The 12,544-nt window shown below is 38.4% G+C and overlaps 1 protein-coding gene across 1 annotated transcript in view; it reads right to left on the bottom strand.

Moving 5' to 3' along the window:
- The window catches only part of TMEM26 (transmembrane protein 26), a 52,483-nt gene that overhangs the window by 30,871 nt on the left and 9,068 nt on the right, over window positions 1-12,544 (bottom strand). The window contains exon 2 of the mRNA XM_044660324.1: window positions 2,761-2,839. Within this exon, the coding sequence (XP_044516259.1) occupies window positions 2,761-2,839 (79 nt within the window). The remainder of the gene's footprint in view (window positions 1-2,760; window positions 2,840-12,544) is intronic.

The raw sequence follows: 12,544 nt of genomic DNA, 5'->3' as shown, positions 1-12,544 counted from the left end.
TCCTCCATCCTTTTCACGATATTTCTTGTTTGGAAGAGTCTTTTTCTTAAAATATAGGGAGGGGGGAAGGGTTCTTTGGCTTACGTACTCACTCCAATGTGTTGTTCATTTTTCTCCTGCCTGAAAAACTTGTACCCCATCCGTCATTTGGTTAGAGGCCAAAATTTACTCTACCAGAAGTGCAGTGAAAGCATATTTGGGTTTCCATTTTCACAGGAATTTGTATTTGTGAGAGAACTGTTTGTGTGTGTGTGTGTGTGTGTGTGTGTGTGTGTGTGTGTGTGTGTGTGTTTAATCTAGGCAGATGCTCAGGATGAAGAGAGTAGCAAAAGGAGAGAGGCGTAGGCAGGAGACGAAGAGCAGCGGGCCACTCCAGAGCAGTGTGGCAGCCAATGCAAATTTTACAAGCTGGGGGGAAAAAAAAGGGAAAAGAAAAAGGAAAAGAAACAACAGCTTTTGTGGGTTTGAGGAATTTCAAAATTCCTCTGCAAAGCTAACCTATATGTGACATATACACATTCATGTACGCATTCACACATTTAGAGATCTTGGAATTTCGAGTGGAATTATCTTTAAAGAAAACAACCCTCCTCTGAAAGTTGCTAAAAGTACAGATTTCATAGTTATTCTGCTGTTTCTCATCCCTTCTCCCCACTGGGCTCCCTCTGAGGGCTGACAAAGAGGCAATGAAGAACCTGTTTCTTTTATTTCCTCCACAGAACCTCAGATTTTAATAGGTGAAATTGATTTTTAATAAAGAAGTATAGGCACGAGCCCCCCCATCCCTTGGAAGGAGAGTACGGCTGTTTGCACCATCTCTGGTCCCCAGTCATAGAGGCACAAAGGGGAAAATGTCCAAAAACATGGCACCCCAGACCTAGGCAAACAGCCTCCTGCACAGGAGCTTGGGAAAGCTCCCCAAAGCCCTGCACTGACCTTGATTGCTTGATTCCTGGACTCTGGCGTGGGTTGTATTTTAAAATGGAGAACCCAACGGGATTTTTAAGTCTTGATCAGTAACAGACCTAATCATCTCGTTTTCCCCTTTCATTCTATCTCAGATACAAGTGAACTGGGGAAGCCCGGAGCTTTGCACTAACACCAGACTCCTGCTGCCAGATGTAGGTGATTATCGCATGGCTTGCTCCATTGTCCCTTGCCGTGGTTGTTATATTTTAATAAAATTCAAAGGAACCACTCTTGAACTGAAGACATATTGGGATTTCAATACACAACATTTTTTACATGTAAAATGAATTTGCTTATGACCATTATTAAAATGTTACCCGACTGCCTTTATTTTTTCATTATTAAAATGTTACCCGACTGCCTTTATTTTTTCATAATGTTTCTTTGATTCCCAGGCATTTCTGGGAGAAAAACAACAAGGCTGTTTTCCTAACTGGCCCTCCAGCCTTGATACAAAGTAGAGTTAAGCAAGAATACCTGACAATGATTGTATCTTACAATTCAACCCCTCTCTTCTAGAATGGTATGGCCCAGGGTCATCACCACCGAGACCTGAGTTCAAGTTTTCCTTGGCTACTTAATAATTATGTTTCTCTGGGCGAGGCCCTAAACCCCTCTCAGATTCAATGTCATTATCTGTAAAAGTAGGATAATTATAATAGCACATACCATTCACAGGGTTGTTATTAGAAAAAAATGAAATACTCTATGGAAAATTCTTTGCAAATTTAAAAGCGCCATATGAATCCTAGCTATTATTATTTTTTCCTCACTCTCCTATTTTGGCACAATTCTTACTGATTGAAATTGAGAATTATTTCCCTGTTAATTAAATGATTATTTGATGTATGTAGGTATGTCTATATATGTTCATTTCTTTCCTTTAGCTTGGCATCCAGAATAAAGATGTTTACTCTTCTTTAAGTGCGCTGCTTTCATTCAATCATATTTGAGATATTCTATGCATTTGGGGTCACTGCATTCTAGGAAGAATGGTGACAAATTCCATGATATCCAGAAGATAATAGGATCTTAGGTGGACTGCTGAAAGGGATCTTAGAGTCCCTTTCTAGTCCAACCTCCACGTTTCATACATGAGAGTACTGAGACTCCTGGATGTTAAGAATCCTGTCTGAGATCACATAGATATTAAACGTCGGAGGTAGGATTTGAACCCAGGTTCTCAAACTCCAAAGACAGTACTTTTCTAGTATAAAATACAAAAAAAACTGGCATGATCATAAATATATTGCATGAAAAGGAATGTGATCCTTTTCTGGGATGAGATTCTGAATGGAATGACTTTCTTTCATTGAGTTATTAGTTGTTGTTGTTGTAGTTGTTGTTGTTGTTGTAGTTGTAGTAGTAGTAGTAGTAGTAGTAGTAGTAGTAGTTGTTGTTGTTGTTGTTGTTGTTGTTGTTGTATTTCCTACTCTTTGTGGCCCCATTTGGGGTTTTCTCAGCAGAGATACTATAATGACATTCCATTTCCTTCTCTAGCTCTTTTTACAGATGAGGAACGGAAGTAAACAGGGTTAAGTGACTTGCCCAGGGTTACGGAGCTAATAAGTATATGAGGTTGGATTTGGACTCATAAAGATGAATCTTCCTCACTTCACAATGATCTCTTATTATTAAATGAATAAAATTAAATAATTATTATCAAATACAGCGGAGCGGCTGCCAGTCACAATGAATAGGGTCTCCCAGCCAAGTCGACTTCTCGCCCAAGAGTTTTGCCCGCTAAAGGCTGCGTCTCTATTTTCTGTCTTAATTACCTAAAGGAATTACCTGAGTCTCATGATGCATTTCCAGGAGCCATAACGAAGGCACGATGCTAATCAGATATAAAAATATGGCGGGCGAAAACCTGCGGAGGCAAAGACAAACAGCGTCATTTGGAGCAGAACCTGCTCGGAGGAGCCGTCCTTGTTCGAGGGGAAATCGTGTTATGTGATTTCTGCCATATGGATTCCAGAGAAACAATGCAACTGCAAAAGACACTCGCAGCTGCCGTTCGCGCTGAATTTCTAATCAAGCTAAGAAATGTTCACTTTGATACGGCGTCATGGGACGCTGCCAACGAGCTATAGGAACAAGACTTAGATTTTGTTTCAAAAGTGATTTATGCCACCTCGGTCCAAGCGTAGCCATCTTTCCTTGATTAAACAAAAAAAAAACAACAAAAAACACAAAAGCCATGAAACACGAAGCTCGGTCATCGATGTTGGGTCCCTTGGCTATCCTGTAAAGCTCTAAGCCTAAACAGTGCCAGGTCAGTGGGGCTCTGTGTCCGTGCCTATATGTGGATGCACACGTGTTTATGCATGCATGCATGTGTGTACACATACATGTGTGTAAATGACATCTTGTCTTGTGAATAAGCTTTTATTATACATGTATATGTGTAATACGTGCATAAATTTATACAAATGTATTTTCTATGTGCATATATAACAGAGAAAAATATCATTGTTTAATTTTATTTGCATTTACCACTAATAAACACATCAATATAGGTGCATGTTTTCACATGCATTTGCATTCACATACATGCACAAATACTCATGCCATCCGTGCAGAGTATCTTAGTTGTCTCGGATGACCTGTCAAAGGTCGCATAGTCAGAAACACGTCAGGACGAGGTCCCGAGCCCGCGGCTTCTCGGCTGGCCCGGACTCCGCTCCGCCATGTTGCTTTTCCTACACTAAGGTCGACTCGGTGGGCACCGTGTAAAATGGGGCTTCAACACCGACGAGACGCCCGTGTGTGGGTGTGTTTCTCTGCCAGTCTCCATACTTGTGTGAAAGCACATCCATTCACCGCTCTGAACTTGCTATAGCCCAAAAAGCAGGAGTTAAAATCCAAGAAGATGCAATGACAAAAGGGTCTCCGAGGAAGCTTCATTATTTTTAACTTTACCTTAAATATTTAAGGGATCTTTTTAGTCTCTGATTCCAAAATAATCTATAATGCATGTGAAGGTTAAATTTAACAACATAAATTAATAATAGAGGAAAAAGTGGAGGGAAAAGCCAAATCTTTCAACAGCTGTTATTTATATTTTTTATTTATACAGGTTTGAAAAATGCAAACAAAACAGATGATTTTATAGAGACCTACACACATAAATATGCCTATAGATATCACTGGGGCAGCGAGGTAGCACCATGGAAAGAGCTCCAGGCTTGGAGTCCATTAGACTCATCTTTGTGAGTTCAAATCTGGCCTCACATACTTACTAGCCATGTGACTCCAGGCATGACATTTCCCTCTATTTTTGGCCTCAGTTTCCCCATCTGTAAAATGAGCTGGAGAAGGAAATGACAAACCATTCTAGTATCCTTGCCAAGAAAACCCCAAATGGGGTTACCAAGAGTCTGACGTGACTGAAAAAGACTGAACATGTGCATACACACATGCATTTTCTTGTGTACAGACATAATCTACTATAGAAAACACATACATGTAGAATCTACATACATAAATAAATGATCTTTATGTATGCATAACATACATAATCTAATAAATATGTTAATAATAAATAATATAAAATAATGTGTAATATAATATTATGTAATATATGAATATAATATAATAATAAACATAACATAATAAATATGTTATGTTAAAAATAACATAAATAATCTAATAAAAGATATCCATACATACATACCAGATTGAGATTCCTTCAGTAAGGGCTATCCTGACTTCTCATTCCTTGCATTAACATAGATTAACAACTCATCTATTAATTAGAATCTTAAGAAATCTGCACTGAGAGATTAAGTCACTTGCCCAGAAGCACACAGTCAATAAGCATCAAGGACAGGGATTGAACTCAACTTTTCCCAAGTCCTAGGCTCTTCTGCTAACCCCTGAGCCACAACGCCTTTCATCTATTTGGCTATTTTTTAGTGAACTAAGATATTTAGCAAAAAAAATTTAAATTAAAAAATTATTCACCCAATTAAAAATCAGACAGGACTCTCCAGAAATAGCCTCTGTGTTGGTTTGGAAAGGAAAAAAAAAACAACTACAAAAATGTTATTATCTCAGGCTTCTCTCTTTTCATTGGAGAGGTGGGGCAGGGCTAGCCCCGGCAGCAACACGGCACGGCACATGCCCCACCAGATTCAGTAACTATGTACTCAATTGTTTTATTTTGTTCCACCAGTGGGGGTAGAGAAGGCCTCATTAGAAATAATGGAATTGTAAAAACACAAAGAAAGCATCGATACCATTTAAAAGACGAAAACTGAAAACAGAGGCCGAGTCCTTCCAAATCCTCTCGTGATGGATGGCTTCGGGAAGCTTTCGTGGAGTTTGTATGTGTTTTTCAAATGTAGGGATCCAGAACTCCCCCTACTGACAGACATTTTCTTCCCATGTTCAAGGGCTGTGTTTCCTCTGTGTTGCCTTAGACAAATAAACATCTTACTGTAAAAGCTGCAGGCTTTACTCGTTTGGAATCACTAAATTGAAATAAAGGATGAGGTTACACTCTGTAATGACTGCTGAAAGCCTTCATGGGACACGCTGACCTTCTGGGAGGACATCAAAGCCTCCTGCTTCATAGTCCTCTAAGACATCAAGAAGGAAAGGAGCTGGGATTATGGGTTCTTTGACCTTGAGTATCAGGGGAAACATAAGGAGGAATCCTTTCCCTTGGGCTAACGGGAAAGGAAGTGAATTGGAAGTGCAAGGGACAGTTGAGATATGTGAGCCTTTGTTTGAAGATTCCAGCTGTTGGCTGACCTACAATTCTACAGCTTCTCTTAGGGACGGCCAGCAAAAATATGTCACCAAATCTCAGAGCTGGAAGGGACCCCAGACACCACGCGGAATAACCAGTGCATGAGCGAGAAGACACTTCAGCAATTTTCCCTTGAGTGGTCATGCACTTTGGGCTTGGACAGCACAGCGATGTGTGTGTGTGTGTGTGTGTGTGTGTGTGTGTGTGTGTGTGTGACTAAAACAGATTAAAATTTGAGACAGTTTTATTTGTAGGTAAACTTTTCCCCTCTGTTCCTATTCTTCCCTCTGGGGTCAAGGAGAGAAAAGGTTAATGGCTCTTCCAAGCGCCAGCCCTTCAGAAAATATGAAGATGGCAATCTTGTCCCCTCATAGTTTTCTTTTCTTGGCTAAATATTCACAGTTCCAGTGCTTTTTATAAGGCATGATCTCCAGGTTCCTCATTATCCTTAATGTCCCCCCTCTAGACCCTTTCAAGCTTATCAGTGCCCTTCCTAAATCATGGTACCCAGCACCACAAATAATCCTCCAAAGCATTCAGACGTGGGCAGAGCAGACTAAGACTACCATTTGACAAGTCCATAACTCACTTAACGCAGCCTAATTTCCCATCAGGCATCTAGGTGGCATTCCAGTGAATAAAATACTTGGCTTATAGTCAGGAAGGCCTGAATTGAAATCTTACTTCAGACACTTCATAGCTGTGTGACACTGGGCTAGTGATTTAATGTCTCCCTCAGTTTCCTCAGTTGTGAAATGGGGATAATAACACCTACCATTCACAGTGATTGTGAGGATCAAATGAGATGATATTTGTGTAAAAAAAAAAAGTGCTTAGTACAGTGCCTGGCATATTGTAGGCACTTAGTAATGGTTTCTTCCTTTGAATTTTCTCTTCTTTTGTTGTTCATTCATTTCAGACATGTCTGACTCTTTATGACCCCATTTAAGGTTTTCTTGGCAGAGATACTAGAGGAGTTTGCCATTTTCTTCTCCGGCTCATTTTACAGATGAGGAAACTAAGGCAAACAGAGTTAAGTGACTTACCAAGGGTCATCCAGCTAGTAAGTGCCTGAGGCTAGATTTGAACTCACAAAGTTGAGTCTTCCTGCCTCCAGGCCTGGTAGTCTAGTCACTACACCATGTACTTGTTCATTTCCCTTTTACTTCTGCTCTATATTCTTGATTCATATATTTTGAAGACAAAAAAAACCTCACTGATCTTATTAAAAATCCATTTCTCTAACCATGTGTCCTCCAAAGATTTACCTACAACAACACTGCAAGGCAGGTATACCACTGACCCCTCTTTTGATAATGATCCATGAAAATTGTATTAATTACTCTTGAACCCTTGGACTCCATCTCCAAAAATTCCTTTTCCCTCTTGTGTATGTGCGTTGTTATGCTGTTTGTATATAGCATTGATTCCCAAAGTGGGCGCTACCGCCCCCTGGTGGGTGCTGCAGTGATCCAGGGAAGCGGTGGTGGCCACACTTTTTTTGTATTACATTCTATTCTGAGTTCAGTAAATAGTTTCATAATTTCCAGGGGGTGCTAAGTCATATTTTTTTTCTGGAAAGGGGATGGTAGGCCAAAAAAGTTTGGGAACCCCTGGTATATAGTTTTGGGGTCTCCTCCCCCTCCCTCTCTCTTCCCTGTGAGTGGCTTGGGTGAGCTCCCTCTGAACGCTAGCCTTTTTTTAGTTTCCCTTTTGCTTCAAATTAAGTTTAATAAATATTATTAAATATAATGCTTGGAGTATTGGATATTAATTTTAAAATCTACAAAATGAAAGAACAATCACACCTTCAGGCATAGGATGGCCAGCTATGGTATACTTCCAGAAGTCACTCAAGGAGTACACAAGAACACAAGATGTGGAGTATGATGGACAGGGTTTGTAGCCAGACTCTGCCTCTTACTGTATGACCTTGGAAAAGTCATTGGCTCATCAATCTAGATGGAGAAGGGAGTATCCATCCTGGGAGCCTCCCGTTTCCCCTCTATAAAATAAGGTAGGGGTAAGGGTGGCCTCAGGAATCTGGAAGGAGACTTCCAGCCCTAATTCCTATGGTGGGAGGAAATATTATCCTTTAAAAATCTGGCCATCACTGTTATTTTAATGCCAACTCATCATCTGGTTAAAATGGGAGAGTTGCCTAATATTTGTGTAATAAAGCATCCTGTCACAGTAGCAATGTGACCTAACACCACATTATTTCTCAGTTTATATTCAATAATTTAGAAATGCTCTCTTTATAAACTGAAATCTGCTCCCTTGTCCAAAGAAATTCTCTTCTTTATTCCAACTGGACTTGGTCAAAAGCCATCGCCAATCTACATTTTCTCTCTGTAGCGCCCCCTGTTGGTCACAGACTGTATGAAGAGAGCAGAACATCTGGAAATTTGTCCGTTTAGATTATGGCCATGCCCAAGCACAGAAACATACTTATAACGTGAAACAACATTTCAATACGTTGCAATCTAGCCATCGTGAATCTCGGGAGGCTCCGTAGGCTGCTCCTGAAACATATGTTACCTTTCTGCCTCTCACCACAAGGCAAGTCATTGTAGAATGTGTTTAGGAGATTTTGATCCCTATAGACACATTATTTCTTTTCTTTCATTAAAAAAACAAAACTTTCTTTTCTAAGCCTAGCAACAGCCAACAATATAGTCACATAAACTACATATATGAAATACAAAGATCCAAAAGATTAAATATTTGTTTAAAGAAAACTACTTTAAAAATTTACCTATTAACAAAATGATTTTTTAAAACAACTATTTCCTTTCCTGTCATCTCTGGCTTTTTTCTTTCTTCTCTCTGTCTGTATATGTGTGAATTTATTTATTTGTATTTTTTTTTGCTCTGAGGGATGTTGGCATAGAGGTTAGAAGAATATCCATATGAATCATAAAGACTGTTTCAAGTCTCACCTCTGAGACATGGCTGAATGGTGACCAGATAAGACAAATCTCTCCTGAGACAACTGTCTCAGGATTCTGCATTGTAGAAAAGGTGTTGCTCTGCATTAGCAGAAAGAGTTTCTTATGCCATTGAAACTAGAGGTCTGCACCACATACCTATCACACTGGACAATATGACAGCAAAGGAAAGTGATAAATATTGGGGGGAAATGTGGCACAATTGGGACACTAAGAACACTAATGCATTGTTGGTGGAGTTGTAAATTGATCCAACCATTGTGGAGGGCAATTTAGAATTATGTCCAAAGGGCCATAACATTGCATATACGTTTAGATCCTGGATCTATATCCCAAATAGATCATCAAAAAGGGGAAATGACCTGCTTGTGCAAGAATATTTGTAGCAGCTTTTTTTGTGGTGGCAAAGAATTGGAATTTGAAGAGATGTCCATCAATTGGGGATTGGCTGAACAAATTATGGTATATGATGGAGATGGAATACTATTATGCTATAAGAAATAAAATAAAATAAAATATTGGATAATTTCAGAAAAAGCTGGAAAGATCTACATCAGTTGATGCAAAGAGAAATTAGCAGAACCAGGAGATCATTGTACACAGCAGCAGCAATATTATTCAATGATCAACTGTGAAAGTTTGGCTACTCTCAACAATGCAATGATCTGGGACAATTCTGAAGAACTCATGACAAAGAATGCTACCCACCCCCAGAGAAAGAACTGTTGGAGTTGGATGGAAGTGGATCAAAACATTATATCTTTCACATCAGTGTGTTTGCGATTTTATTTTGGAATTTTGCTTTTGTATGAGTGTGCTCTTGCAACAATGACTAATATGCAAGTGTGTTTTGCATGCTAATAAATGTATGGCCCAGATCAAATTGCTTACCATCTTCAAGTGGAGTAAAGGAAGGGAGGGAGGGAGGCAACTTGGATCTTGTAATTTTAGAAAACATGTTGAAAATTATTATTATATGTAATTGGGAAAATAAAATATCTTTGAACTAAAAATAAAAGAAACTACAGATCTGGGAAAAGAAAATCATTTGTATTATCACTGTTGTTGATGATGTTGAAGCTAAGGTTCATATCTTGCCTCTGCCACTAGTGGTTTGACGCCAAGAAATTCATTGAACCATAATAGATTGCAATGTAATCCTCTAGAACAAAGGTCCTTTGTCTTTTCTGTGTTTTTGGCAGTGCTGTGAAGCCCTTCTCTGAATATTATATAATGTATAAAATAAAATACACAAGATTATGTAGGAAACCAGTTATACTGAAATACTTATCTCTATGCACAAATATATGTACACATACACAGACATGCACACATAAATATATAACTCAAGTGTATATATGCACATACACTTGTCTGCACACATATGCATATACATATATAGTCATGCAAACATACATACAAATATTTATTCCCAATTTAGAAACTCCCAGGCTAGAGTCGTTTTACTAGTTATTACCAACCACCAGTAATCTACACTGGTGAATGGGGTTCACCACACTAACAAAATCACAGATCCTTTATGTAACATCAATTTCTAGATGATCTTAATCAGGACATAAATTGTTTGGATTTTTTTCTTTTCATCCTGGATTGTTTCAGATGTTTCCCCATGATGCATTGCATTTCTCATTTCTGATAATATTGTCTCACACATCTCAGTAGCCTTGCTTAATTAATGCTCATTTCTTTTTTTTATTGTTTTTGCTTATTATTTTTATATCCTCCATTCTTCCTCCACAACTATTAAAATTAAAAATTAAAATTCTTCCTTAAAAATATACGTAGTAATTAGTCAAATTTGTGTTGTATTAGACCTGTACGAAAATGTATGTCTCGTTCTGTGCTTACAGTTTGTCACCTTTCCATTAAAAGAGGAGAGACATGCTTTCTCATCAATCTTCTATGATTATCTCTATCTCTTGGTTGGTCATTAAGTATTCCTTTTTCCATAGTTCTGAAAAATAGTTTCTTCCTCACTCCTCTAAATAGTATTTTGCTTTATACCTAGTTTCTGATTGCTGATTTCCAATTTTACTAGTCATTTTTGTCCAATAGTGAGATCTTACCTAGTAGCTAGGGTCTTTGGGTTTATTGAACATTAGGCTACTAGGTTCATTTGCTTCTGTATGTTGTATACCTAAGTTATTTCTTTGAATGACTTCTCTATTTCTTAACGGTATCAAACAATTTTGATAATTACTGCTTTGTAGTATAATATAGTAGTTCAATGTAACATTTCTAATGACGAACTACATATTCTGGAAATAACCAGGGGAAAGATCTCTGAATATAATGGGAAAAAAAATTAGGGGAAAAACACACAAGACTATTCTGCAAACACTGAAAACCACAGAAGGGAATGGAATAATGTGTTCCAAAGAACTAAGGGGCTTAAGACAAGACCCAAAGTGATATAAGGTTCCAATCTATGTTGAACCACTAATGAAAGATTATGGACATTCAATAAAAAGGGATATTAAAAGAATTTCTAGAAAGAAAATGGACGTGGTATTTTTGTTGTTGCTTTAAAAATACCTCAAACGACAGATATACAAGAAAAGTAAATACATAGATAGTAACAAAAGATAATAGCAAGGGGGAAGTGAGGTGGCTCAGTGGATGGAGAGCCAGCCTCAAAGATGGAAGGTCCTGAGATCAAATCTGCCCTCAGACAAGTCCCAGCTGTGTAACTCTGGGAAAATCACTTAACCCTCCATGGCCTAGTCCTTACCACTCTTCTGCCTTAGAGCCAATATATAGTATTGAAAGGTAAGTTCTTTTTTTTTAACCATAACAACAAAAAACCACCAGGAATTATTAATCTATTTCTTTCTAAACGAACATAAAGACACAAAGGTGAAAGCAGAAGTTAATTACAAGTGGTGTTAGAGAAAGAATACTGTAATATTATGGACTAAATTTCACAGTACTTGGTACATATGAATAAATGCTTTTTTGTGTAACTAAATTAAAGAATGAGAGGAAATGTAAAATGGGAGAGAGGAGGAAAAAGACAGAGAGGAATAAGTGGTGTATGTTAATCAAGTTGAAGGCTCATAATGAAAGTAAAATAACTCTGATAGTACCTCAGGAAGAAGAAAGCCAAGTAGGTACAAATAGAGATCTAATTCAGCAGGGGTAGAGAAATAGTGAAATCTTCTTTAAATGATGTTAGTGATACCAATAATGTATGTTCGCATGGGAGAAGAGAGGGAGATGGAAACCTACAATAGGCATAATCTGTAAGCAACTGGGTAAACGTTTAAAGAGATCACTAATCTTGAAGCCTCAGAGCTCCTGGGGGAAGCTGAGACAGAAAAGAGTGGGAAGGCATGGATATCTATATCTATGCCTATATAGGGCTGTATTTGAATCTTGAACATCTAGCATCATGTATTTTCCATAGAAAGTACTTTCAAGATCTCTGTCAAACTGAATTGTGCAACTGCTTTCATTTCTTTCTCATGTCCCCAGGATCTAGGCTAGCCCATCACATTATGTCAATTGTAGAAGAATGCTGAATCTGAGTGTCTTATACCAACAGGAAGCTTGTAAGTTAAAGAAGAGTGGGTCGGGAGACTAAAAATTAAATGAAAAATTCAAGCTATGAACAGTGTTGTACTTTTCTCTAAAAAAGAAGAAGCCTCTGTAGAAAGGTTATTTTGTTTAGCAGAAGGACACAAGAGAAGAGAGACAGAGAAGACAGAAGAGAGGAGGGAGGCAAAAGCGGGTGGGAGATATAGTGTGGGGGAGAGAGAGGGGAGAGAGAGAAAGAAAGAGAAAGGAGAGAGAGAGACAGAGACAGAAAGAGAGAGAGAGAGAGAGAGAGAGAGAGAGATGCATATAG

This window comes from Gracilinanus agilis, chromosome 2 (assembly GCF_016433145.1).
Source record: "Gracilinanus agilis isolate LMUSP501 chromosome 2, AgileGrace, whole genome shotgun sequence".
Taxonomy (NCBI): domain Eukaryota; kingdom Metazoa; phylum Chordata; class Mammalia; order Didelphimorphia; family Didelphidae; genus Gracilinanus; species Gracilinanus agilis.
The sequence above is the reverse complement of the archived record's forward strand: the minus strand, read 5'-3'. Positions and strand labels throughout refer to the sequence as shown.